The 25,386-nt window shown below is 40.6% G+C and overlaps 1 protein-coding gene across 4 annotated transcripts in view; it reads left to right on the plus strand.

Annotated features, from left to right (window-relative positions):
* The window catches only part of Ipcef1 (interaction protein for cytohesin exchange factors 1), a 158,217-nt gene that overhangs the window by 109,853 nt on the left and 22,978 nt on the right, over nucleotides 1–25,386 (plus strand). For all 4 annotated transcript variants that reach the window (XM_076926735.1, XM_076926737.1, XM_076926734.1 and 1 more), the window contains exons 8-10: nucleotides 3,524–3,582; nucleotides 5,537–5,637; nucleotides 17,036–17,408. In XM_076926735.1, coding sequence (XP_076782850.1) covers nucleotides 3,524–3,582; nucleotides 5,537–5,637; nucleotides 17,036–17,408 — 533 coding nt within the window. The remainder of the gene's footprint in view (nucleotides 1–3,523; nucleotides 3,583–5,536; nucleotides 5,638–17,035; nucleotides 17,409–25,386) is intronic.

The following is a 25,386-nucleotide window of genomic DNA, read 5'->3' on the forward strand; positions in this document are numbered from 1 at the left end:
GGGTATAAACTTTAAACTGTTGGTCTTCTTAAAGTGAACCATGAAATATAGTGTATTTTATCTGATTTAGAACATATGCCTTAAACTTTTGTGTAGCACACATGTTCATATGTGTGCACATATGCGTGCATGTCCATGTATGTTTGTGTGTGTAAGTGTGGAGGATGGTGGTCAACCCTGGGTGCCTTCTCTGTTAACTATACCTTACTTTGTAAGACATTATTTCTTACTGAACACGGACTTCATCACTTTGGGTGAACTGTGTAGCCAGTAAGCCCCATCATGGATCTACCTGTCTCTGCCCACCTACCCCAGTGTTGAGGATATCGACTAATGCCACTGCTTACCTCTTACTGGGAATCTAAATGCCATGCTTATGTGGCAAAGACTTTATCCAAAAAATCATCTCCCAAGTCTCCTACTCTATAATCTTAAATGTTTGTTAGGAAATACATAAAACATCTTGTAAAAAACAAATGACACAGAAATAGAAACACACGGGCTTTTTGACTCTTCCCGCCTTCCATTCAGCTTCTTCCTGTGGGTGATCCACATTTGACAGTCTGATGCTTTTCCCTCTTCACACTGTGTGCACCAGTTCATGCAAAGGTGTGAATGCTTCAGTTTTATAGAAAATTAGGGCAGGCCAAACATATGGCCCTGTACTTTTTTCCTATTAACAGTTTGTTCATAATAGCTTTTTCTGAATCATTACAAGTCCCTTTATGAATATCTTTATTAGCTTCATTATAACACAGTATTCATATAATCCAGATCATTATTTACCAGTTTCTTATTAATGGATAATTATTAACTGTTATAGTAATAATTAATATTAGTTGGGGGAGTTTCTACCCTGTCTTTGATCATTCAATTCCCAGATAAAAGATTCAAAGCTTTTAAATTTGTAATAAGCTTTTATCAGCATTTAGAGTTAGGCAGATATCAACCCTCTATGGCTATTTTGTCTACTTTCCTGTAAATAACTCTAAGATGTAACTTGCCATGTTCCACCTGGGCTGCTCTTACTCTGACTGGCCAGCCCTCAAGGCCAATTCTTCCAATCCCTTACTCCATAGCATCTTCTTCTCTCTCCAATTCCCCCTTCCTACCAGACCCCAAGCCTAGGAACCAAAGCCCTGCCTACCTCTCTTCTGCCTAGATACAGACTGAAGGCATATTTATTCAACCAATAGTTTAAAATTAAGTAGCAAGATTACATAGCATCACTCAGTGTACATGAGGATATCTTTACCCCCGAGGCAACCAGATCTTGGGGACCAGTATTTAGCTTACAATATGTAGCAAAAGACCAAACTTCAACAATTAACAATTAGCACAGGGCTTTTTTTCTTTCTACTGTTATAAGCCTTATATTTTTCTACATAAATGTGTGCTTTTTTTCCTGTCCAAACAGATATTCACAGAATTACTAGGCAAAGAAGGTACATATTTAAAATTTGAACGATATCATCAAGGTGCCTGCTCAAAACTATCTCTATTTTCATGTTTAGCTCAACAATTGATTCAGATTTTTATTTTCCATTCTTTTCTTAGACACAAATAGCATTTCCAATGCCCGCTGGTTCTTCAGTGAAAAATACCTCCCCATATCTAGGTTATACAGTATTCAAATGAGCAGTGTGTGTGATCCAAAGTGGAGACATTTCCACACATCTTCAATAGCCCTTGTGTGCTCTGACCCTGTTCTTTTATCTTATCTGTTATCATTTAGTGACTAGATAAACATTCTTGCCTACCTACAGCATGGTCTGTGCCTTAGTGTTGGTCCAACCTAGTGGCTGTTAGAGAACTTGAGTCTATTGTGGAACTAAAGTGAACATCTTTAAGGACACTGGGCTCATTACCCATCTTGTAGAGATTCTCATCTTGTCTAATACAAAAATTTAAAATATATAGTTATATATAACATAACATATAATGTATAACATATATCATATAATATATAATAATATGATATATGTTACATAATGTATAATATGTAATACATAATAAATGTATAACATATATCATATATTACATATCATATATAACATGTGATATGTAATATACAATATATAACATATAATATATAATATATAATATATAATAAACATGTAATATATATTGTATATAATATATAATATACTATATTATATATAATATATAGCATGTAATATATAATAAATATATAGCATATATTTAAATAATGAGTATAGCAAGGTTGAAGATTGGGTAGGAATTTCTGAGAAGTTGACAGCTGTAGATTTGGGACAGTGTGGTGTTTGTGCCTTGGTGCCAGTGCAGCAAGCTGAGTATCATGATGCAGAACAGGACTGAAAGAAAAGTGTAAAGAGTCAACAAATATGTAGAACCATTGCTATTATTTTGATATTAACTTAAGTCATCATTGAACGTGCTGGTTTCTCAAAAAAAAAAAAAAAAAAAAAAACAAACCCAGGAATATGAAATACAGTCTATTTGAAAACACAAACAGAAAACCAGAAACACTTGGGAAATGGTCCCCTAGGCAGCTACTGTACCCAAAGGACATTTCCCCTTCAAATATTAGATTGTGTAAATAGGAATATATGAAACAGGCATGCTTTGTTTCTTAATTTTTAAAGTATTTTTATTTTTATAATATGTTCCTAACTGAAATCTTGAGGAGGCATAGCAATGGCCTAGAATTAAAAACAGACTTTGAGTTTGTTAAGATTTATCTAGACTTATTGCAATAGGAAATAAATCAATACATAAATCAATACATAAATCAATAGGAAATAAATCAATACATTGCCAAGTTTTACCTCCCAGGAAGAGTTTAGAACGTAAACATTCCCACCCTTTAGTGATCTCTTCTGTGTTCTAGTCAGATTGTCTTCTGAGCAATGTAAAAGTTTTTCTGACTTAAGAATGAATGTTATGGATATTTTTTTTTCTGAAATCAATTGACATTATTTAAATGACAGATGGCCGGAACTGCTCTGTGGGGAAAACAGCTTCCCAGGCAAACCCCATTCCCCGAGTTTAACACCTGGAAACCACTTACAGGGACAATGAGAGACCTGAGTCCCGAAAGTTGTCTCCTGGCTTCCACATGTATAATGCACATGTATAATGACAATAAATTTGAAAAAATTAAAGAGATACAGCTTTGATGGTCAAGTGGCTGAACTGGATGACCAGTAGCTTGAAATACAAAGGCTTAAAATACATAATTACTAAGGAAGACATATTTGTTCATGTATTAGAATACCTTTCTTAGCTTTCTTCTTTAACCACTGGATAATGTCTCACCCCACTTCTTTTATAATGTAGACCCTTGGAAAGCCCAGTATTGTGAAACCAGAAATCTTAGGTCTCCGTGTCTCAAACTCATGATGCTTTAGGAAATACTCAGTGTAGAAATAGGACTGAATTTTATGCAAAATATGATACAGGAAGCAGGTTCAGGGTCTAAGGGGAGTGGATCAGGGGTCCAGCTGACTGTTCAAACATTTACTTTCCATTTGAATCTTAGGTGGCTAAACAAACTTGGATTTGCCGTGACCCACCAGGAACCCACCGCAAAGGATGAAGGTATATTCTATTTTTATATTTCTGAAATTTTGGCAAGAATATTAGGCTAGAATGAATCAGGGTGAAGGAAGAGACAACTCGTTCTATGTATAGGCACATACCGGGGGAAAGAGTCTGGCATTTGAAATGATCTCAGAGGGACAGAAAACCATCTTCACACAGCCTCACCATGGAGCCTGGTTTCCCATGCCTGCTCGGAGTGACTTCACACTTCACCCACACTTGAGCAGCTGCAGGCTTTACTGCTACTCCAGCACCTGCCAATGCAAATGTGTAGTGCCCTCCTTATGGAGTTCTTACTCATGGGCCTGCGTGTGTCACCGTCTCGTCAGATACATCTCATCCCACCATATCCTACGACAATTTAACCTTTCCACCAGCTGGGTGTTGACATTAGCTACCTTGAAATCGTTCTCTGAACTTGAAGATCAGCCTGAGAGACACACCATCCCCCCTCCCCTCCCCTCCACTCTGTTCCTTTTGGGGCTGCACAAGCCACAGGCGCATACATCTTCATAACATTATTTAGCCATTAGTGTGGGGAATAGAGGCTGCAGGTGCCAGGGCCGCCGACAGATTCTGGTGTCTGAAATGCTTACATTATGGGACACTCAGTGACTGTAAGGAAAAATTTGTATGCTTAGTTACAAAATCTTGAATTTGGAAATGAAAATGTGGTAAATTTGAACCAATAAGCGAAGTTCATTACAATCCTGTGCAATTGCCATCTAACTTGTTGGTCCTCTTTTCTATGAGGTAACCTTCCATTGTTATCAACTGGGGGAGACAGACCTGTATAGAAGACTCTGTTTGATTAATTAATTAATTAACCAACTTTACATCCCAGTTGCAGCCCCCTCCTCCTGATGCCCCCTCAAACACCCCCTTCCCCATATCCCCTCTCCTCCTCTGAGAAAAGGGAGTCCCCCCCTGGGTATCACCCTACACTGGCTCATCAAGTCACTGCCAGACTAGGTACATCCTCTCCCACTGAGGCCAGACAAGGTGGCCCAGTTAAAGGAAGGCAACAGGCAGGCAACAGATTCAGGTACAGCACCTCCTCCAGTTGTTGGGGGACCCACATGAAGACTAAGCTGTACATCTGCTATGTATGTGCAAGGAGGGGGAGGGGCTAGGTCCAGCCCATGCTTGTTCTTTGGTTGGTGGTTCAGTGGAGCCCCCCACCCCCAGGGTCCAGGTTAGTTGACTCTATTGGTCTTTCTGTGGAGACCTGATCTCCTTTCTTCCCCTAACTCCTTCCAAAAGACTCCCAATCTCTGTCTAATGTTTGGCTGTGGGTCTTGTATCTGTTTCCATCGGCTGCTGGGTGGTGGTCTTAGAGGACAGTTACGCTAGTCTCCAGTCCGCAGGCATAGCAGTGTAGCGTTCTTACTCTACTCTGGCCTTTAAAGACCTTGTGTGATATTGTCTCTAAAGCTCTAAAGCTTCATCTTTCAGCATCAGTCTAGGGAATCTCCATTTTTATGGTGCAGCACTATACTTAGGCAAGTCCCTCCTTTTGCTGTTTGGGTACCAGCCATGAGTGAGTTATCAGTCAGACTCAGCTCCCAAGGTTCCTTCTGATTCCCATCTTCATCGCTGACTGGGTTAAAATGACTCACACATTTTAAAGGTATTTTAAAAGTTTTTTTCTGAGTTATAATAGCCCCCTGACCCCATCTTGCACGCTGGGTGCTCTCTAGCTGCAGAAGCCACCATGGGGACCACTTGCTTCTCCCAGCCCTTGAATTTCTTTTCAACAAGGTAGTGCCATAGAGTTCTTGCTTTCTACTTCTTTTATATTTTTTTCCCCTTTTCGGATGCTTGCCTTTTGAATTAGATTGACATTGCAATAGGCAGATGGAGGGAAAAAAAAAAAAAAAACCTTTGCTAATTCATTATGGAATAAATGCTGGGAGCCCTGGAACCTGAAGCATCTTTCTTCCGGTTTTAGAATGTTACAGTGAGAGTGAGCAGGAAGATCCTGAAACAGCCGCGGAGACACCACCCCCTCCGCACGCTTCCGCAACATCCTCTCCTGTGGAACGTGTAGATGTGAGTAGTCTGTTGGTCACTAATCCTTTGTGTGGACGTCCCTCCTTCCAGTTATACACAGATTACTTACCTTGGCTAATACATTTTTTAGGATGGACAAAGTTAAGGTGCCTTCCAAAGAGCAAGTCAGGCTGCTGACTCAGGGCGCTGACTTAGACTAAGCCTTCTCCATAGCAACCCACGGGGATGACAATCTTGTTAATAACCCACAGATGGACCGGATCACACTCAGTAGACGCATGGAGATGCAAAGGGCTTTGAGTGGCAGGCCAACGCCTGCAGAGACTCACTTGGCACTGTGTATTAATTATACCCTACTTATTCTCAGAAGGAATGTCAAGTGCATTGCCCAGGTGCCTGTGATACAACGATGCAAGAGATGAACTTTAAAGTGATATTAAATACAGAGCATGAAAAGCAAAACAATCAGCAAGCTGAGATGTCAGCTGGGCTCAGCTCAGTGAGGTTGCATGTGGTCTGGCACGTGGTTTTCCAAAGAACAGTTCAAAGTGCGTTGGAAGTTCAGGTCTTCTTGGATGCCAAGGCTTTGGAGAGTTACTTCGTGTTTGGATGTATGGATGCAGATTCTCTACAGGGGTCGTTGGGTATATAGATTTTAAAAAATTAATTAATAGGTCACTAGTAATATTATTGTTTTGGGTTAATTGGTTGAACTCAGGACCTCCTGCATGCTAACATGTGCTTTACATCTGACCTATACCACTAGGCAAATTTATAGCTTTACAGGATCATTTAATCCTCAACCTTGAGAAACACCAGTGTTTTACTTGCTTGTTACTGATTACTAGTGAGGCCAAACCCCTTCCCATGGTTAGAGCCATTTGTATTTTCTCTTGGTGTCTGTTAGATGTTTTTTAGTTTTTGGCCTCTTCTTCCTCTTCCTCATTCTCGGTGATGGTATTCTCCAGTTTGTGACTCTCCGTGTTGGAAATAACATGTATTTGTCATGTGTGCTTGTCAGCTAAAAGGGAGCTGTTCTCACTTATTATTTAAATACTTCCATGGCTTCTTTTAATAAATGACTGGCCATGGGTTTTAATGTGTCAGATTTATTCATCACTTATATTGGATCTAGTGTCTGTTTTTGTTTGTTTGTTTGTTTTATTTCTGGTTTTGAATTGCTTCCCAAGGTTATAAGGAAGTTGATCTTACTGTTTTGGTTTCCTGACAGAGGAAACCTTTTTGGAACTACACCACGACGCTTGCCCTTCCATAGGTGTAAAGTCCAGCACGGCACATTTAAACATGAGAAACTTATGAGACCTAAAAGTTAGGTTAACAGACTTAGAAGAGTCTCTACTCCCCCCCCCCCCAATTCATTAATCAAATGTGTTTGCCCGTCTTTTTTGAGGCAGTGTCTCAAGTGACTCAAGCTGACCTTTAACTTTCTGTATTGCCAACCATGATTTGAAACTTTTTGTCTCTGTCCACCCCCCACCCCCTAATGTTGATTACTGTAACTGCAGATGTGCACCACCAGACTTGTTTTTTTGTGTAGTGCTAGGGAGTGAACCCAGGACAAGCACACTACCAACTGAACTGCCTACCCAGCCCTTAAATGTTGTTTCCTAAGAGGTTGTAAGTCTTTTGATAGGTATTTTCTAAAGTAACAGATGATAAAAATTGTCAGCCAAATGTTGTCTTTGTTAGTGTTCTATCAACTTAATACAAGCTACTGTTATCTGAGAAGAGAATCTCCATCTAAGAAAATACATATATCAGGTTGCTTGCAGGCAATTCTGTGGGGGCATTTTGTTGGTTAGGAGCCGGTTCAGTCCACTGTGGGTGGTACCATCCCTAGGCTGATAGCTAGTCTAGGTGGTATAAGAAAGTACGCTGAGCAAGACACAGAGAGCAAATCCAGTGTTTCTTTGTGGCCTCTGCTTTGGTTTCTGCCTTGAGTTTCTTCTTTGGCATCTCTTGATGATGGATTGACTAGCCAACCAAGCAAACTGTGCCCAAGTTGTCATTGGTCATGTTGTTTATTGCAGCAACCAAAAGAAAACTAGGACAAATGTTGAATAGTTAGATGTTTCCCCCCTAGTAACAGAGAACGTACCTTCTGCTCACAGATTTCCCAGGCAGATTTTGTTTTTGTTTTCTCTTGTTTCTAAAAAAAAAAAAAAAAAAAAAACCCAGACATATAAGGCACTTGGTTTAAAATAAAACTGGGCTTTCTATTTAAACAAATGAATTGAAAGCAAAAGAAAAATCTGGCTAACTTTCATCCAGGGCATAAATCAAGTTATTGTTTCACTCAGGATGATACAGGCTAGCCATGATCAGATATAGAAATGCAGGGGGTTGATAAAAATTTTTCCACGTATTATTTTTTAACAGTTGGGCAGTGACTTTTTATTTCACGAAGCTGAACTGAACATAATAAAATGATATTATTCTGGAAAGTTGTCTCAAAAACTTTCAAGGTTTGGAATAATTAATTCAGTGTCTAGCTTTTCCTACCCCTAGAAAGTAAAGATCATTCTAATTTTCAGTACCTGAGGGTTTGGACTTCGGGTCCTAGTGGGGAATCTCAATGGGCTGAATTCCACAAGGGAACACAGTGCATTCTAGGAGCTCAAGGGAGAGAGGAAGAGTTTTAGATTCTATTCTTTCCAACTGAAAAGGCCTCACAGGAATGGCAGTGGGAGGGGATCCACTCTCTGCTTCGTGTTTCTATGTGTGGGGCACGTGCATATGAACACTAAGGTTAACCCCAAGTGTCATTCTTCAGGAACCAACCTTGGGATTCCACATGAGAACCTAGGCTGGCTAGCCAGGAAGATCCAGTGAGTCTCCCGGTACCAGTGTTATATATGCTTGCTTGCCACCATGCAAACATTTTATGTGGGAGCCAGATTTCTGAATTATACCCTTAAGCTTGAATGGCAAGTGCCTTGTTCAGGGAACAATGTTACCAGCCACAACATGACCTGATTCTTAAAGAAATGATAGTTCTCCTCCCCCCAGGCTTATTTAAAAGGCTTAAAAATAGACGGAGGTTCATTATATTTCATTTTGAAAGATAACTTGTGGATCTCATTATTTAAATTTCTTCAATTCCTCAAAGAGTATAAAAGAAACCCACGTTTCATTTCACGTTTCCCAGTGTCCTAAGTCATTAAGTGTTCTAAGAGCTATTATTACCGCTAAAGCTTTCACCATGTATTTTCTTCTTCCAAGTCTAATTTTAAAGGCACTGCCTGATAACCTGCCCTGAGATGCTGATTGATTTAAGTTATGAACCAATCCCCTTCTTAGACCTTGGGATCCATCAATGAATGGTTCACATTCTCTGTGGGATGAAACGTCCTGTTCAAAGAGATTGATGCCAGTGACCGCCATAGGTGGATGATCTACTGTGGCAGGCAGAAGTAGAGGATGAACGAGGAGTCTGGGGGAGTGGGAGCTAGAGAGTGGGCTGTGGTACCCGCTAGGAAGCATGGATGATCAGAATGGGTCCCACGCAGGTTAGATCTGAGGAAAGGTGGACCAAAGAGGAACTTTAGGTCAGCTGGGTGACCCACTGAGAAGGAGTCTCCCACCAGAGAAAACAGAGATCACGTTGGTGAGAAGTGATGCCAAGATATCTCCGGAGTGAGCACGAGTCTGACGGAGACCAAGAGGAAGTAGCACTAGGATAACGGTAGCCTTCCTCTATGGGGCTTGTGGGCCATGGAAGACTTTTGATGCTCCATCCTGAGTGACTAGGGAGCAATTAAATATGAACAGAAGGGTCGTGAAGTCAGTTTGGAGCTTAAAAGGAGACACTGGCTGGCACATGGAAGAAACCTAGTTTGTCAGGGAGAGGCTTTCTGGGTCGCACTCAGGCCCTTGGAGAAGTGAGATGGTTGAGACTTGAGAGTGCTCTGAATGTAGACCACCAAGAGTTGAATCAGATATGAAGGGGGATAAATATTTATAACCCCAGCTTCAGGCAGCTCCGGCAGATTATTTTAACAGAATGGTTTGGGCCTCACAGTTCGATGTTTTTCAGAAGAACAATTCCTTTATGTCTCCCAGAATGTTGAAACAAGCTATCTAAAGTAGCAAGCCAAAGTAGCAGGAAGTAAAAATAAACTCTGAAAAGAGGCTTACTGGGCAGGGGTAGGGGAGGAAGTTAAAAACTGAACAAAAAGTGTAGGATAATTTTAGAAATACAGATTTCATTTAAACAGGCTATGGCTTGAATAGCTGTCTATCAAATGCCACGTGGTCAATATTCACTATACAAAATGGTACAGATGCTTGCAAGTGGTGGGTAATTGTAGGAAGACTTACCAGTAAATATAATATATAAATCTAAACCTATGTTCTCTCCTCTCTCTCTCTCTCTCTCTCTCTCTCTCTCTCTCTCTATATATATATATATATATATATATATATGTATATATACGTATATATGTATATATATATATATATGTATATATACACACACACATATACACACATACACACACATTCATACACACACACACACACACACACACACACACACACACACAAGAAATAAGGGTAAAGGAAAAGGAAAAACCATTTTTCTACCCAGGATATAAAAGATTGTAAGCTTTATGTTTAGAAAGTGAACCAATTTTCAAACTTTGCTAAAACTTGGTATTATGTATTTTTGTCTCTTGCTTTAACAGTTCATTTTCACAGCCTGCCAGCATGGCGGCTCTCCCACTACCTCTTCCTATCTTCTCTCACTGGCCAACTCCAACCCCCTCATTAGCTCTTGCCTGAGTCACTGAAACAACAGGCTCTTTCTCTCCCAGTTTCTAGTCTACCCTTTCTTTAAAATGACCCTCAAAAGGTGCCTTTAATAATACTGATTTGCCTAGAGCTCACCATGTACAGCAGGCTGGACTCGAACTCACAGAGCTCTGCCTACCTCTTTCTCCCAAGTGCTAAGATTCAAAACATATACCACCAACGATGGCCCTACTCTCTGGCCTTTTACTCAAGGCCATGGCAATTCCACATTTGTTGTGACATTCTTGTCACCAATTCTTCCTCTGTCCTTCGCCCAGGAAAATGTCTGCTTTGCCCTGAGTCTTTCAAGTTTCCCTTCCATACCTGCAGGGAGTTTCTAGTTATAGGAAGCCTGGTTCACATGCCACTTCCCTTCCATAGACATGGAGTATTCAGTCCGATTCAGGTATGGATCCCTTCGCCAAAGCATCCCTGCTTTCTAAGCCAGGACAGATTTGTTCCTCTAGTTTATTGGTTTTTAAATTTTTTTTTTGTTTTTGATTTTTTCTTTGGTTGTTGCTTTTGGATTTTGTTATTTGTATTAGTCCTCCTAGTTGGCATCTGCAGTAATGGGTTCACTGTGGTATTTGCATACATGTGTATAATTCCACTTGGTCCCTATTCTGCACTCTCTCTGCATTTCTGAAACACTTTATTTACGCCTTTTCATGCTGTTATGATGGCTGACCTTGTACTTGGGGCTTTAGGTGTCTGTGTTATTTATATAATAACGGCATTTGTTAAGAACATGTTTTTATGTGTAGCATGTATGCCTGAGTCTATGTACACATAACACATGCTTGAAGTAGCCTTCGAGGTCACGTGGATGCTGGGAACTGAACTGGCATCCCGTGTAAGAGTAATAGATACTCTTAACCTCTGAGCCGTTTTTCTAGACCTCTAGTTGCCAAATCATTAAAGTTAGAAGCTGTGTTCACCATGTTTTTTTGTTTGTGATGTTTACAGGTCTGCCTAGCACACGTTGGAACTTGAGTGCATGGATAGGTGGAAAAGTGGGTTGTTGTTATCGTCCACACTCTCCAAGATTCCCCAGGCACTCCTCAAAAAAAAAATATTGGCCAGTTATAGTGGTGCATACTATTAATCTCAGTACTTGGGAGGCAGAGGCAGGTGGGTTTCTCTGAATTCAAGGTCACCCTGGTCTACATAGCAAGTTCTAGGACAGCCAGAGCTATATAATAAGACCCTGGAGGGGGGGGTATTTTTTAATTAAGTGTAGGTGGGTGTGCACACATGAGTACATCACCCTTGCAGGCCAGTAGAGGACATCAGATCTCCTGGAACTAAAGTTACAATAAGTGAGCTGCCTGATATGAGTATTGGGAACTAGTCTATTCTTCTGCAAGAGCAGTGCACTCTTAGCTCCTGAGTCATTTTTCCAAGTCGTAGAGTAGAGTGATACTCCCTTGTGCAAGACTTTGCATATTCCTTAAGAAGAGTAGTTTAATATGATTCTCAAAACCCTTGGCTTAATTTTAAAAATGAGAAAACCAAATTCCAAAGAAGTAAACCTGACTATATTGTAGGTAGAAATTTTAAGATGTTTATATTTTACGAAGGATATTGCTTTCGTCTGAGCATGACGTCACATGCCTGCAATCCCAGCTCTCAGGCACAGAGGCAAGAGAAATCCAAGTTGAAGGCTAGCCTGGACTACACAGTGAGACCATGTCTCAGAAAGCAAGACTATATTCCTTTACATTGTATTCTTTGCTTCTATTGATGCACTTGTCTATCAGGCAGCTGAGACATAATTTTGTGTACCTGCCACCTACTAGGTCCTGTCGAGGACACTGTGTTGCTCCTTTGAGGATCAGTTTCATTAAGTGGTTAGTTGAAGAGGGGCAACAAGTTAATCATTCAAAGAAATGTCCTCAAGTAGCAATAAGTATTGTGAAGAAGATAAAACTATGAAGTGCCCAGGAGAGAGGACAGGATAGCGGGGCGGTAGGATTATTGCTCCGTGTACTCCAGTTAGGGGAGATTCTGCTGAAGACCTGGTACTTGAGTTGAGCTCAAAGTTAACTGGCTAGAGTGAGATACTCAGTGGGTAAAACCACTTTGTATGTAAGACTGACATGAGTTTGATTCCTGGAACCCACAGGAGAAGAGAACCAACCAGAAAGTTGTCCTCTGACCTCCACAGGTGTGCTATGGTGTGTGCCCCCTTCTTCTCTTCCACACGTGTGCCCACATGCACACACAGATACTCACACAGAAACACACACAGATACACAGGTACACACATCCCAATAAATAAATTAAGGAAATCAGTATATCGTCCTTCCTCCTTTATCGTTTGGTTTTGTTGCATTTCGTCTCGTTGTTATTCCATATCCTTTCCCACGATCCCCTGACTAATGCTGCCATGACTTATGCTGAATCATTTCTTCCTAATTACCCGCTTTGAGTGTTCATTGTCAATTACTTTTCATCTTGTTGAACTTGCATTTTGAACACATTTTTTTTTTTAAAAAAAGGACTTTAGCTCTAAGTAGCACTTTAATTAAAGTTCTCCAATAACAATAATATCATACAAAAAGCAAGACAATGAATTTAAATATATGAATTTAATCAAGTTGATCAGTTAAAATTATAATCATTTGGCGAGGGAGATATCTCAGGAGATATCTCAGGAGAAAAGGTGCTTGCTGCCAAGCCTGAAAACCTGAGTTTGGTCCCAGAAACACACATGATGGAAAGAGGAAACCATTTCCCACGATAATTGTGCTCTGACTTTCATGCACGTGGGCATGTGCGTGTGTGTGTTTGCGTGTGCATCCACCCACGGAGCCATAAGTGTAATAAGTGAAAACTGCAGCCATTCATACAAATTTGATTATCTCATTGAAAATATTTCAAGCTCATTCAGAAATGAATTAAATCACATCTTTTTTTTTTTAGCAATTCCCTCATTAAGCCATGTTGCTTGCGTTTATAAACGTTCACTGTGTCTATCTGACTCTAATAATCCTTCTCTATCCTGAAGTTTGCCATCCTAGTCAGCAAGTTGATGGAGATGTGAGGAATCCCTCCACTAAGAGCCCAACCCTCCATGCTGAGATTTTCTTCACAGAGCTGCCTCTCTGGTGCATTCTTTCCTGGCACTAATTTATCATCAACTATGTGTCGAGTGCAGATGCGAGGGAAAAAACTGGAAGTGTAAAAGTGACTAAAAACAGCCTGTTTTCAAGTAGCTCACCAAAAAAGATTTAGCAGTCAATCAGCAATGGCAACAGAAGTTGTTAAATAAAATGATATTCATCTGGTATAGTACAAAGCGGTACCAGGTATGGTAACCGCACAGCTTGCCACTACTAGAGAGACTTCTTACAAGACCAGGCCTGTGAACTGGCTTTGGAGGGGAGACCCATTAGTCAAAGGGAGTTGGGGAGGAGAGAAGGCAGACCTATGCCTTTCTGCTTCCATTTCCTTTGCTATTTTCTAACTATATGTTACAGACATTTCACAAAAGGGTAGAATTCTGTGCCCAGTGTTGGCTACTGGGAGCTACCGAGTCTTAGAAATAACAACAATCCATGTTTTGATACTATGCTATTTCCAAAAAAAAAAAAAAAAAAAAAAAAAAAAAAAAAGGTTCCAAATGGAATCTGCTGAAATGAACCCCATTTTCAATTTGCTGGATGTCATCACTTTCTGTCTCCTTGACCGCCTTCGACACCTGACACATAAGCTTTTTTTCTTCTTGATTTGTTTCCCAATTTCCCCGGTTCTTTTCATTGTTTTTTCTTTGTTTCATTAGCCACTCTTTTTTTTTTTTTTTAAATCTAGGGCAGGGGAGATGGCTCTGTTGGGAAAGTGCTTGGCTTGTAAGCCCTAGGGCCCGAGTCTGACCTCAGAACCTATTTAAACATCTTGGTGTGGTTCTATACTTATAACCTTGGCACTGAGGAGGTGGAGATAGGATCATCCCATGAGCCCACTGGCCAATCCGTCTAGCCTAATTGGTTAGTTTCAAATGATGGTAGACCTTGTCTCAAAAACCACAGTGAACTGTGTTTGTGAGAGACACTTAAGGTTATCAGCTAGCCCCTAGCAGTGTGTGTGCACGTGTACACACACCCACACGCATACACATATACGCACACATGCACTGAAAAGCAAAAGGGAAACAAGAAAGCAACTCCACAAATGTTGTATGATGTCTTGTCTTGTGAACATGGAAGGAGAGCATTTTCGCTGAGTAACAGTCAACAAGAATATTACCAGCATTTTGTTAACCAGACATGAGCAGCTCTTCAGTAACAAGCCCTTCCCTTTAAGGGGATTTTGGAGGCAGAAAAAAAAAAGCCAGTGTAGCTACAACTTGAGTATACAGTCTATTTCATTAAAGCAGCGGAGCAGGAGTGACAGGGCTTAAGTTCGGTCCCTTTAACAGAGGGGCACTGGTCAAATGGAAGGCAAGCTTCATCAAAGTAGTTCATAATAGAAGAATGTCCACGGGCTGGAGCAGCATGTGTGCTTTTGTTAGTAATTATTTTGTAGATTCATCTAACGGGTAAAATAGCCCTGCATTTATTTGGCGAAGGTGTGGCCTGCATGTTCCTCTCCTAGAGAAGTAGGACTTATGAATCTTTGATCTCTTAGTTGTTAATTGGTCTGGGTGACTTAAGGTAAGGCAGCTGCCAAGCTATTTGATACTTTGCTGAATGAAACATTTCTGTCTCATACCATAGCTGACTGGTATGAGACACCACCATACCATGAGATTTAATGTCGGGTTAATATTCAGAGTAGGTTTATTTCTGGGGCTGAAGAGATAGGCTGTGGTTATTGTGTTTGCTGCAAAAATAGAGAACACACAAGTTCAGATCTCAGATCCGGAGTAAATGTGGGGCAGATACGATGGCTTGCCTGTAATTCCAGCTTGAAGGTGGAGGCAGAGGATCCCTAGAGCATCCTGCCTTGGAAGACTAGCCATATGGTGAGCTCTGGGCTCTATTGAGATATCCTGTCTCTATGAATAAGGTGGAAGAGAGACTGAGGATCATCCCCAACATCATCCTCAGGCTTCCCGGTGTGCAAGTAGACACACATTACACACACGCACAGCATATACTTATAAAAACAGGGCACCAGAGACTTATTGGTCATTTGGTGGCCTATGTTCACCAAGGATCCAAATAGACATATGTTAGTTAGTAGCAGTCCTTCCCATTCAAAGCTCAGATTGCTGAGAATTTATAGTGCTGCAGTGTATTGAGACACAGGTAAGCATTCTGACATGGTTCCCATATTTCGGATGTCTTGAAGAGGGTCCAGATGTTTTCTCTTCTTAATGATCTCCATCCTGCCACTTGCCTAATTGGCAGGACTATCCAATAGGATGACAACATGAAGCTGAACCATAAACTACCTTCTGTCTTGTGCCATGCATGGGAGACGTAGAGCAACCCAGAACACGATAAGTATAGATGTTTAGATGTTTATTCATGAGTAATGTTAAAAGTGGAAGATGCTGCTGGGTCTTTATTTTGGTGTGGATAACATTCAAAAATGTAAACTTCCCTGAAACAGTACATATAAATATTGCCATTTGTCAAGTCTCAAAATATTGCAGCATCAAAATATAACTAGTATACAGTCTCAGCATAAATGGTGTCTGCCTCGAGAGAATGTCCTTGTTGGTGATGTGGCCTTAGTACTTTGTCTGTGAACTGGTGGAATGTCCTTCAGGGTGATCATTTGCCCCTGGAAAGGATGCTGGGACACTGCTCTCAGAGAATCCCACAACAACCTGCTTATCACCGTTAGTGGAGCAACCTTGGCTTCTCTCTCATGAATCCAGAGGCTTATAAATACATTCTTGCCTCACGCAGTGAAACTATAATAAAGTTGTGAGTGACTGGGGCTGGCAAGATGGCTTCATAGGTACAGATGCTTGCTGCCGTGCTCCATGATCCAGATTCAATACAAGGAGTCTACACGTGGCAAGGAGAAAATAGACTCTTTTGATCTCTAACATGTGCTGTTGCATATGGACTCCCCAATCCTGGCACAAAATAATAACACTAAGATTTTTAATTAAAAATTTTAAAGTGACTTGTCTTTAGCTTACTTTTTAACCTTGATACTTACGGATGGATAGTTGGTCACACACTAAGGAATAGGTAAATGCTACTCAAAGGTCTTGCATCTGCTAGGAAGTATTCTGCTGGGCCTTACCTAAAACCTCTGCTTTCTTTTTATTAATTACCTCCATCTGTTGTTCTTGCCCATTTCATTGTGAATCAAAAATAGATGATAAGCTAACACTGCACCCACAAACATTCTAAAGAATGGTTCTAATGTAGTCTTTATGTTGTTGGAGAGGCTTAAAGTTTTGAGTAAAAAAAAAAAAAACCTTGCTATGGAGATCTTATATGGTAAACTCAAAATCACACAAAAGGCTCTTAGAGAATTGTCCTTGGTAGCTGCCATACAGAAATGAGTGTCACAAATTTTTCCTCTGACTTTTTTTTTTAAATTTGTGATCACTTTTTGAAACAATTCTGGGCAAATTTGAATAAAATCAGGACAGAGAGAATGATAATTCACAATGTCTCTTTCTCCTCTTCCTTCTGATTTTATTTCTGGAAAATAGGCTACACGTCGGGCATCCTCTTCTTCGCCTAAACGGAGAGAAACGGCGTGTTCTTTCTCTTCTCTGGAAAATACAGTAAAGGCACCCAGCCGGTTTTCTTCCTCGGGATCTAAAGAAAGACATTCCTGGCTTGACATAGTTAACAGCTCGCCTGCTACTGAAGATGTGGGACATCCCCTGACATTTGCGGTACAGGTCCACACACTTGCCTTCTCAGAAGCAAGCAGTTGTCGGGCCCCAGAAAACAGCTCCATTGCATCGGAAAGTGGTTTTTTGAACTCTTTGTCTAGTGATGACACTTCTTCATTGAATAACAATCAAGACCATCTAACAGTCCCAGACAGAGCTGCTGGATCAAGAATGACGGACAGAGGTAAACGAGGAAATTGCTTACTCTTCTTAGATGGTGAATATTCGTTGGGTCATTATATAATTCTGATATAAAATTGTAACAAAAAGGGTTTAAACTCATGAATGGGACTTTGATAATTAGTCACATGGGGTTTAGCCTCCAGCTCCTTTTGTAGAGTTTGCCTGTGGCAGCTCCTGTTCCCAGGCCACTAATTACCTGTGTAAGTGTCGGTGACCAAATACTTTAGACTATGAGGCAGGCAGGCGTGTGATCATATCCTCTTCATAAATTTGGAGAACCCCTTTTTTGGTATCATAATTATTGGTCTAATTATGGGTCTAATAATTAAGCCCCTGGGATCTGTAGGGTGGATTTATTTTGCTTGGATGTTGCCGGATGGGTTTAGAGAGGCCATCTTCCTATTGGAAAGGGCCAATCAGTGGTCTCTTAAGGGTGTCTTTGTGGGTAATGGAAGGCAGATATTTCACATGCATTTCAGATGGCAGCATCTATAATACAGAAGAGGCAATAGCTTATATTCTTGGGAAAGAATCTTCTCTTGACCAAGGAAATGGTTGTGTGTAGAAATCAGTAATGTGTCTTTCGGTGGTGACCTTCATCTTTGCTTCAGGACAAATGTTGTTTCTATCATTATCCATTCATAACAAGTCTTTTCTAATTGTGCCTTATTCATTCTGATGTAAAACAAGGGTATCTGATATGTCAGTGAGTAATGGAGAAGAATAGATTTGCCCTGTGAGTTCCCAGTGCACTGCTGAAAGTTGGCTTGCTACATTCCTGTACTAACTTGCAGGAGTTGCCCAATGACATGAATGACAATTCTTTTTCCTGTACCCTAAGCAGGGAGGGTGTCCTTAAGTTGCCAGGTTTGGGGGCTAGAGGGATAGCTCAGTGGTTTAAAACACTGTTGCTCTATTGGAGGACCAGAGCTCAGTTCCTGGTACCCACATTGGGTGGCTCACAACCACCTGTACCTCCAGCCCAAGGGATCTATGTCCTCCTCTGGCTTCTGTTTGTACCCAAATGCATTGTGGGTGCACATGCATGTGCATAGATGTACACACACATAGGCACTCACAAACACATACATGCACATGGAGAAAGAGGGGGCATACACACACACATATAGAAATAGATAATGAAGTAAATCCTTAAAAAGTATCAATATTTCAGATATACCCTATTCATTTAATTGTTAAAAGATAATAATTTAGGCCAGAGGTCACAACTGTGCGCCAGAGTACAACTGTATGTGTGTGTGTGTGTGTGTGTATGTATGTGTGTGCACACTATAATTGAATACATGTGAATTTGAACAGCCAGGCTAGTAACTCATTTTCAAAGTCACTCAGTTGTCATTGTTTTCTAGGGCCTTCTCCATGGATGCTTTGTATCAAGTAATATTTTACATCGATACCTCTAATCTGGGCCAACTAGCCACTTTTCATTAGAAAGCCTTCACTGAAGAATGAAGTTATTGGCAGGCCAAACAACTTTTGGAGGTGACTGAATAGGTAGGATAGATAGGAGACAGGAAGCATCACCACTGAGGGAGAGGGTGAGGATGAGGGTTGTTCTATGAGGGAGGGAAGTCAGGTCTCCATCTGGCTACAAATACATGAGGGGATGTAGTAACTCCTTTGGCACATGCAATTAAAATCAGTGGTATGATCAAATGGGAGGTGTAAACACGAGTTAAGAAACTTCTCTTTCGGGGCTGGAGAGATGGCTCAGTGGTTAAGAGCACCTATCCCTCTTCCAGAGGTCCTGAGTTCAATTCCCAGCAACCACATGGTGGCTCACAACCATCTGCAATGGGATCCAATGCCCTCTTCTGGTGTGTCTGAATGCAGCTACAGTGTACGAATATACATAAAATAAATCAATCTTGTAAAAAAAAAAAAAAAAAAAAAGAAACTTCTCTTTCTGAAGCTATGAGCTGTTCAAAACAGAGGAGACAGCTTGTGCCTGTGCGCTCCTCTCGCTGGATGTGCTTACCGTTCGGAGATGGCCATTTTCATTGAATATAGAGTCTGCAGTACTTGTTGATTGTATTTTTGTTCGGGCAAAGACACAGACATTTTCAAGTGTAGATTTTAAGTGGCCTTTAGCTTTGTGCTCACAAGATGCAAATGTCGTCTTGCACGCATCACAGAGTATTTGGGCAGCACAAATGAGTACTGAAAGTCTTTTGTTTGCTTTTTTAAAGGCCACGAAGTTAGGAGGGCAGGGATGAGGACACGGATCTGGGAAGAGTTCTGGTGGAGGAGGTGGAATGTGATTCAAACACTTTAAACAAAACTCTCATAAAAATGAATGAATGAATGAATGAATGAAGTTAGATGTCAAAAAAAAGGAAAAAAAAAAGATACAGATGTTAAGAATGGGGGAAGCCAAACAATTGTTTCCCATGGAAGAACTTACTGCAATCATTTGACTAAAAGGAGGAATATGAGAGGGATTGATGGGATGGCTCAGTGGGTAGTGTGTGGTGTACAAGCCTAACAATCCAAATTTAAACCTGGGCCATCATAAAGGTAATTAAAAAAAAAAAAAAAGAACGGACTCTTAAAAGTTGTCCTTTTGTCTCTGCAGATGTACTATGTGTGCCCTCATACACCTCACACATGAAATAATAATAACAACGCCAGACAACAACAACAACAGCAACAATAATTCTTAAAAATGTAGAAATAATTCTCTCCTCTCTGTGATAATCAAGCCTTCCGAGGCATTAGAGAGAGTAAAATTCCATTTACATTTTTTCCCCAAGAGGTAAGCCTACAGATTGAATTTCCCTTCAGGATTAATAAGCAGAGTTATGGGAGGAAGGAAGTGTTTCTCGTCCCTGTCTAAGTGCCACCCTGGGAATTCACGGACTGAGGAATCTAGGTGACAGCGGCTCTTTTAATCTAAGAATAAAGAGACCTGGTAGTAATCAGTTTTGAATTACACACAGAATAACCAACAAGATCTAGGTGCCTTTTCAAACAGTTTGATGGGAGGGTATTTCTCCTGGTAGAGAGGAAGAGAGAGTGAAGGTATTTTCCCTGTACTGGTTTGTTAGCAGTTTCCATATGTTAGAGAATTCTTGATGCTGATTTTCTCCTGCTGTTGGGGATTTGGTTTCATTCCCAGAAGAGCTGAACCAAGGCAAGTCATCTCCATGGAAACAGCAGCCCCATCTTCCTCTGTGTTTGCTGTGACTTGCTGTTGAGTAATCAGATCTGGTGTTGTGAATGTATATTTGCCTGTTGAAGAAGGAGGTAGATTTTGTGTGTGTGTGTGTGTGTGACTTCTAAAAATTATTGTTTTAACTTTCCAAACTGGGGAAGAGTCTCTGATATCTCAGTGTCTAAAATACTGTGCTGACGATCAGGCTTTGGAGTTCAGTGTCATCCAGGAAAGGAGTTACAGTTTTCTTAGAAGATTAAAATCTAGTCTCCAGACACATTTTTCTCCCCCTGAGGAAAGAAGCTTTTACCCTTGAAAGGAATCTTAAAGGTTAATAGCTGAGTTCTGAGAAAAACAGACAGTGCGTATTATAGCCTTTCTTCTATTTAGACAATGGAAGAAAATTTTTTTTTGTAGTTGGTGTGCAATTAAAATCATGGTTTCTGAAATTTTATTCTGAATTTAAATACCCTTCTAGACACTTCTTCCTGTAGTATAAGCCATCAGGAAAGGAAGAGGCAGGCTAACCACTTCCTCTTGCCTTTTTTACACTGCAGCTTTCAGACTGACACAACTCCGGGGGTTCTCCACCAAGGCTTGTGATACAGGATAGCTGCAAAAGAGGAGGTGGGGTTGATTGAATGCTCACCTCCTCCTGTCTCTGGAGAGTGGGTTTCTGAGCGTTGCTGTGAAATACAGGAGTTACTAGTGGATTAAAACTGAACTAAATTGAATATTGATGTCAATCCAATTTAGCACTGCTGTTATTATCACGACGATGGCTAACATTTACTCCTGTACTGTGAGATAAGACAAATCTAAAAATCTAAAGTCAACTGTCTCCCAAACACCAGCACATATACTGAGGCGAGTGGGAGGAATGAGACGCAGTTAACAAAGGAAAGGAGGGTTAGAAAAAAAAGCATCCTGAAGGAGATGCACAAGGCTTTGCAAAAGTAGGGACACAGAGTCCAGACGGTCTCTCCTAAGGGAGACCATGCATGGGGTGAGGCATGGGAAAGGCAGGGGGGAGGGAAACTGGGACAATGTTGAATGATGGACTAGACATAATTAATTTCAACAGATAGTTCATGGCCATTTGTCACTGAAGTGATGACATAGAGGTGATGACCTGTGATTCCAAAGAGTTCTTTTAGTCGTAGGTCACAGGCTATACTAGAATAAAGGGAGACAGGAAGTAAGAGGGTTTAGCAGGCCTCTGTAATCGGATAAACATACAATTGGAAACAAGGGAGAGAGGAGGGATTCTATGCCCTGCCTAGTCTCAGTCATTATGCACTCAGGATTTAATTTAGTCTATAGAGTATTTCCCAGTACTATTAGTTTGTAGAATAATGAGGAATAATCTTAACGAGGGGATAAATATTTACTAATAGGAACATCTTGTCTGTGTGACAGTTGGCTGTCCTGGCTTGGATCTCAGGCATGGATGATTGACTCACTGTGTCTTTCATTGCTCCTCCTTGAGTGACAAAGATCTCTCTAAATTACCGTAAAATGAACTGACTAGGTTGTCTGCAAATCCATACCATGTAACTAGGTCATTTGTGGTAGTCGGAATTTTATTACATTTTTAATTCCTTCCTGGTTCTATACTTAGTTGCTGAGACTAGGAAGTAGATGTGGGAGGCTGTGGAAACTCATTGAATGAGGAATCTGAAGCTGGTGACAAGTGAAATCTTGATTTCGGAAGCAGGAAAATGAGTGACATCTGGACAGAAGTAGAAGCCGTTAGAGTTAGGGGTTGTGGTTAAAGGTGGAAGATGAGTGTGTTCAGAGGAAACCGTTCATGGAGTAGGTACAGGAGAATGCTTGTGCTGAGAAGGTTTTAAGGGGAAAAGTTTCCCCAAGTTTCAAATTGAGACAGTGCATTGAAGGACGTCTGTTCTGGGGACAGCTATTCCAGATGCACCACCCCTGGTGGCTGTGACTCCTTCTTGGATTAGAAGACCAAATGTATTCCTAAGAGAAGAGAAGGCTCCAATGGGCCTCATGTTAGAAATACATCTTAAGGCTCTGTGACCAGGATTGTGGTTTATCAACTATTCTTGAACATTTCTTTTTCTTTTCTTTTAAAAATCTTTTTGTTTTTTTATGTATAGAGTTTAAGAGGGCACCTGGAAGGAAAGTTAGGGGACATTTTGTCGTTTGGTGTTGGAGTCACTTCTGAATCCACATGGCTTTGAGCCCAAGTCATCTGTTACACCGCCACCACTGCCAGACTTGTCAATTATTCAGAAATTCTTTCTGGCTCATCATAAGGTCTAGTGGACATGAACGGCTTTGGGAATGACTGAAGTGATCTTCAGTTGTTTCTTTCTTTTTTTTTTTTTTTTTATAATTCCTTTATAGTTCTTTTCATGTCTCTGCACGTTTAGATTGTCAGCGTTTCTTTTATGAGGATGATTTGTTGTAATGAAAACACACACACACACACACACACACACACACACACACGCCACTCTCTTAGCTTTCCTCTCCATCATGGCTGGAATGTGTTCCTCTCCATTGCTTTCTAGAACTCCATTGTTTTCAAGCACCATGAGAAGTCTTCTCTATTGGTGAACACGTCTTGCCCAGCTTCGGGCAGTTGTATAAAATACTGGTGGAAACACACACTTCAAATTCATAGGCTTAGATTTTAAAACAGAGCCAGACTTACAGAGAACCTGAGCAGAAAGCACACTATTTGTATGTACCCTCCCCCCCTTTCCTACAGTCCTCTATTGTTTAATCTTTTGCCTGAGCAGGGTTCACTTCTTAAAACTAAAAACAAATATTGAGACATTCCTTCTGTGTATCCTTCATTCCATCTCAAATTCATGGCCATTTCTCCTTTGCTATTTTTACATTTTGTATACACACATATTTGTGTATACATAACATATTTGTGTATACATAACATATGTATATGATGTATATTTATAATACATACATACAAACATATATGTTTATATGTAATCTACTGAGTCCCTGGAAAAACATGGATTTTTATTTTATCTTAGCAGTGATTGACTGTCTTCATCTAAGGGTGTGGCCTTCTGACATCCATGTTGGCATGTCAACTGGTGTTGTCATTTGTGTCTTGTTTAGGCAACTATGCTGTTAAGATTTTATGGGTTCTGCTTCGTCTCATACATAAAAGACACTGTCTTATGGCAGATATCTTGGTTCTGTCATGCTTTCAATCTTTCTGTGTTCTTTTCTGGAATGTTCTCTTAGCCTCAGGTATTTTTGGGGGGATGTGTCATATTGTAGATCTATTAACTGGGGCTCTGCATTCCATAGAAATACTGATACACTCTTATTAACCTAAGCCTGTAATTGATATTAAGGTTCAGTCTTTGCTGTGCAATGTTGTGCACCTGATGATGTAATGGTGATGTATCCCCACAACCGTCTTGATAGTCTTACAGAAGCCTACCACCACATTTGGCAGGCCCTGTGCTCCTTCTCTGCCTTGTCCTTTCCAAGCATCAGAGGAAGGGTAGTCTTCTGGAGGATATTTTAGTGTGTTGAGACAGTGTCTCACATTACAGCCTAGGCTTTTTTGAAACTCACTATGTGGTCTGGCTCAATAGGTCTTTAAAAAAAAAAAAACCCAATTACTGAACAGTATTGAATACGGTATGAATCTCATTTTATCCATTCCACTACGGATGGCACCAGCACTGTTTCTAAGTCTTTAAAATGAGGCCTGTAGTTAACACCTGCGTGTATCTGTGAATAATTACAAGTTGCCAGCTCTCTTGGGTAAACACGAAGGTCTGCCATTGCTGAGTTGTATACAAAGACTGCATTTAACTTTGTAGGCAATGAAAGGCTGTTTCCCACCCTCACGGTTGCTTTACGTTCCCACCAGCAGTGAGTTAGAGGCCCATTGCTTCACCGGCTTAGTGGCATTTGCTGTTGTCAGATGTGGTGGTTTAGATAAAAATGTCCCCAGAGGCTCTTGTGCTAGAGTGTCATCTCCAGCTTGTGACAATACTGTGAGGTGTAGAACCTTTTGATATAGGGACAGCTAGTAGGAGGAAGTTACTTACTAGGGGTGTCTAGGGGTATAGAGAAGGGGCCTTGGAGCAGCCTGTGGTTAGTACCATTTACGTCTTAAATACTCCTTCCTACATTGATTTTATGTGTGTTAGTATGTGTTCTTGATGTTTCTCTCTCTCTCTCTCTCTCTCTCTCTCTCTGTGTGTGTGTGTGTATGTGTGTGTTTGTGCATGTGTGCTTGTACATAGTATACATGTATGCATGTATACAAGGAACCTAGAGGTTTATGTTTCATGTCTCTCTTTTGAAACAGAACCCTTTCTTGAACCTGGCACTCTGATTGGCTAGGCTGCCTCTTGACCAATGATCTCCAGAGATTTCCTCTCCCTCCACCCCATGCTGGGGTTACTTCTTTGTGCTCCATAAACAAGATACAACATTGCCTTCCTTTATCCATATGTGCAATCCTCCCAGTATCTTTAATAGATACACACTCTTTCTCTCAGATATTCTTATAAGTTCTGAGACATCTTTCATTATCAGTCTGTTTCTTCTTAGACATCTGTCTATTCAATGCTCTATTTTTTTTATCCTGCTTCATACTATCCTTGTAGTTTTTATTGAAGTCTTAATATCTAGAAAATATTTTTACCTTATTCTTTTTAACAGGTGTTTGATATGTTATTGATCATTTTAGTGTCGATACTTTTTATACTTGTCTGTGTGTGCATGGGTGCACTTGCACACGTGTGCAAACACACACGCATAGTTGATACGGTTTCTGGTTATG

Source organism: Arvicanthis niloticus, chromosome 28 (genome assembly GCF_011762505.2).
Source record: "Arvicanthis niloticus isolate mArvNil1 chromosome 28, mArvNil1.pat.X, whole genome shotgun sequence".
NCBI lineage: Eukaryota > Metazoa > Chordata > Mammalia > Rodentia > Muridae > Arvicanthis > Arvicanthis niloticus.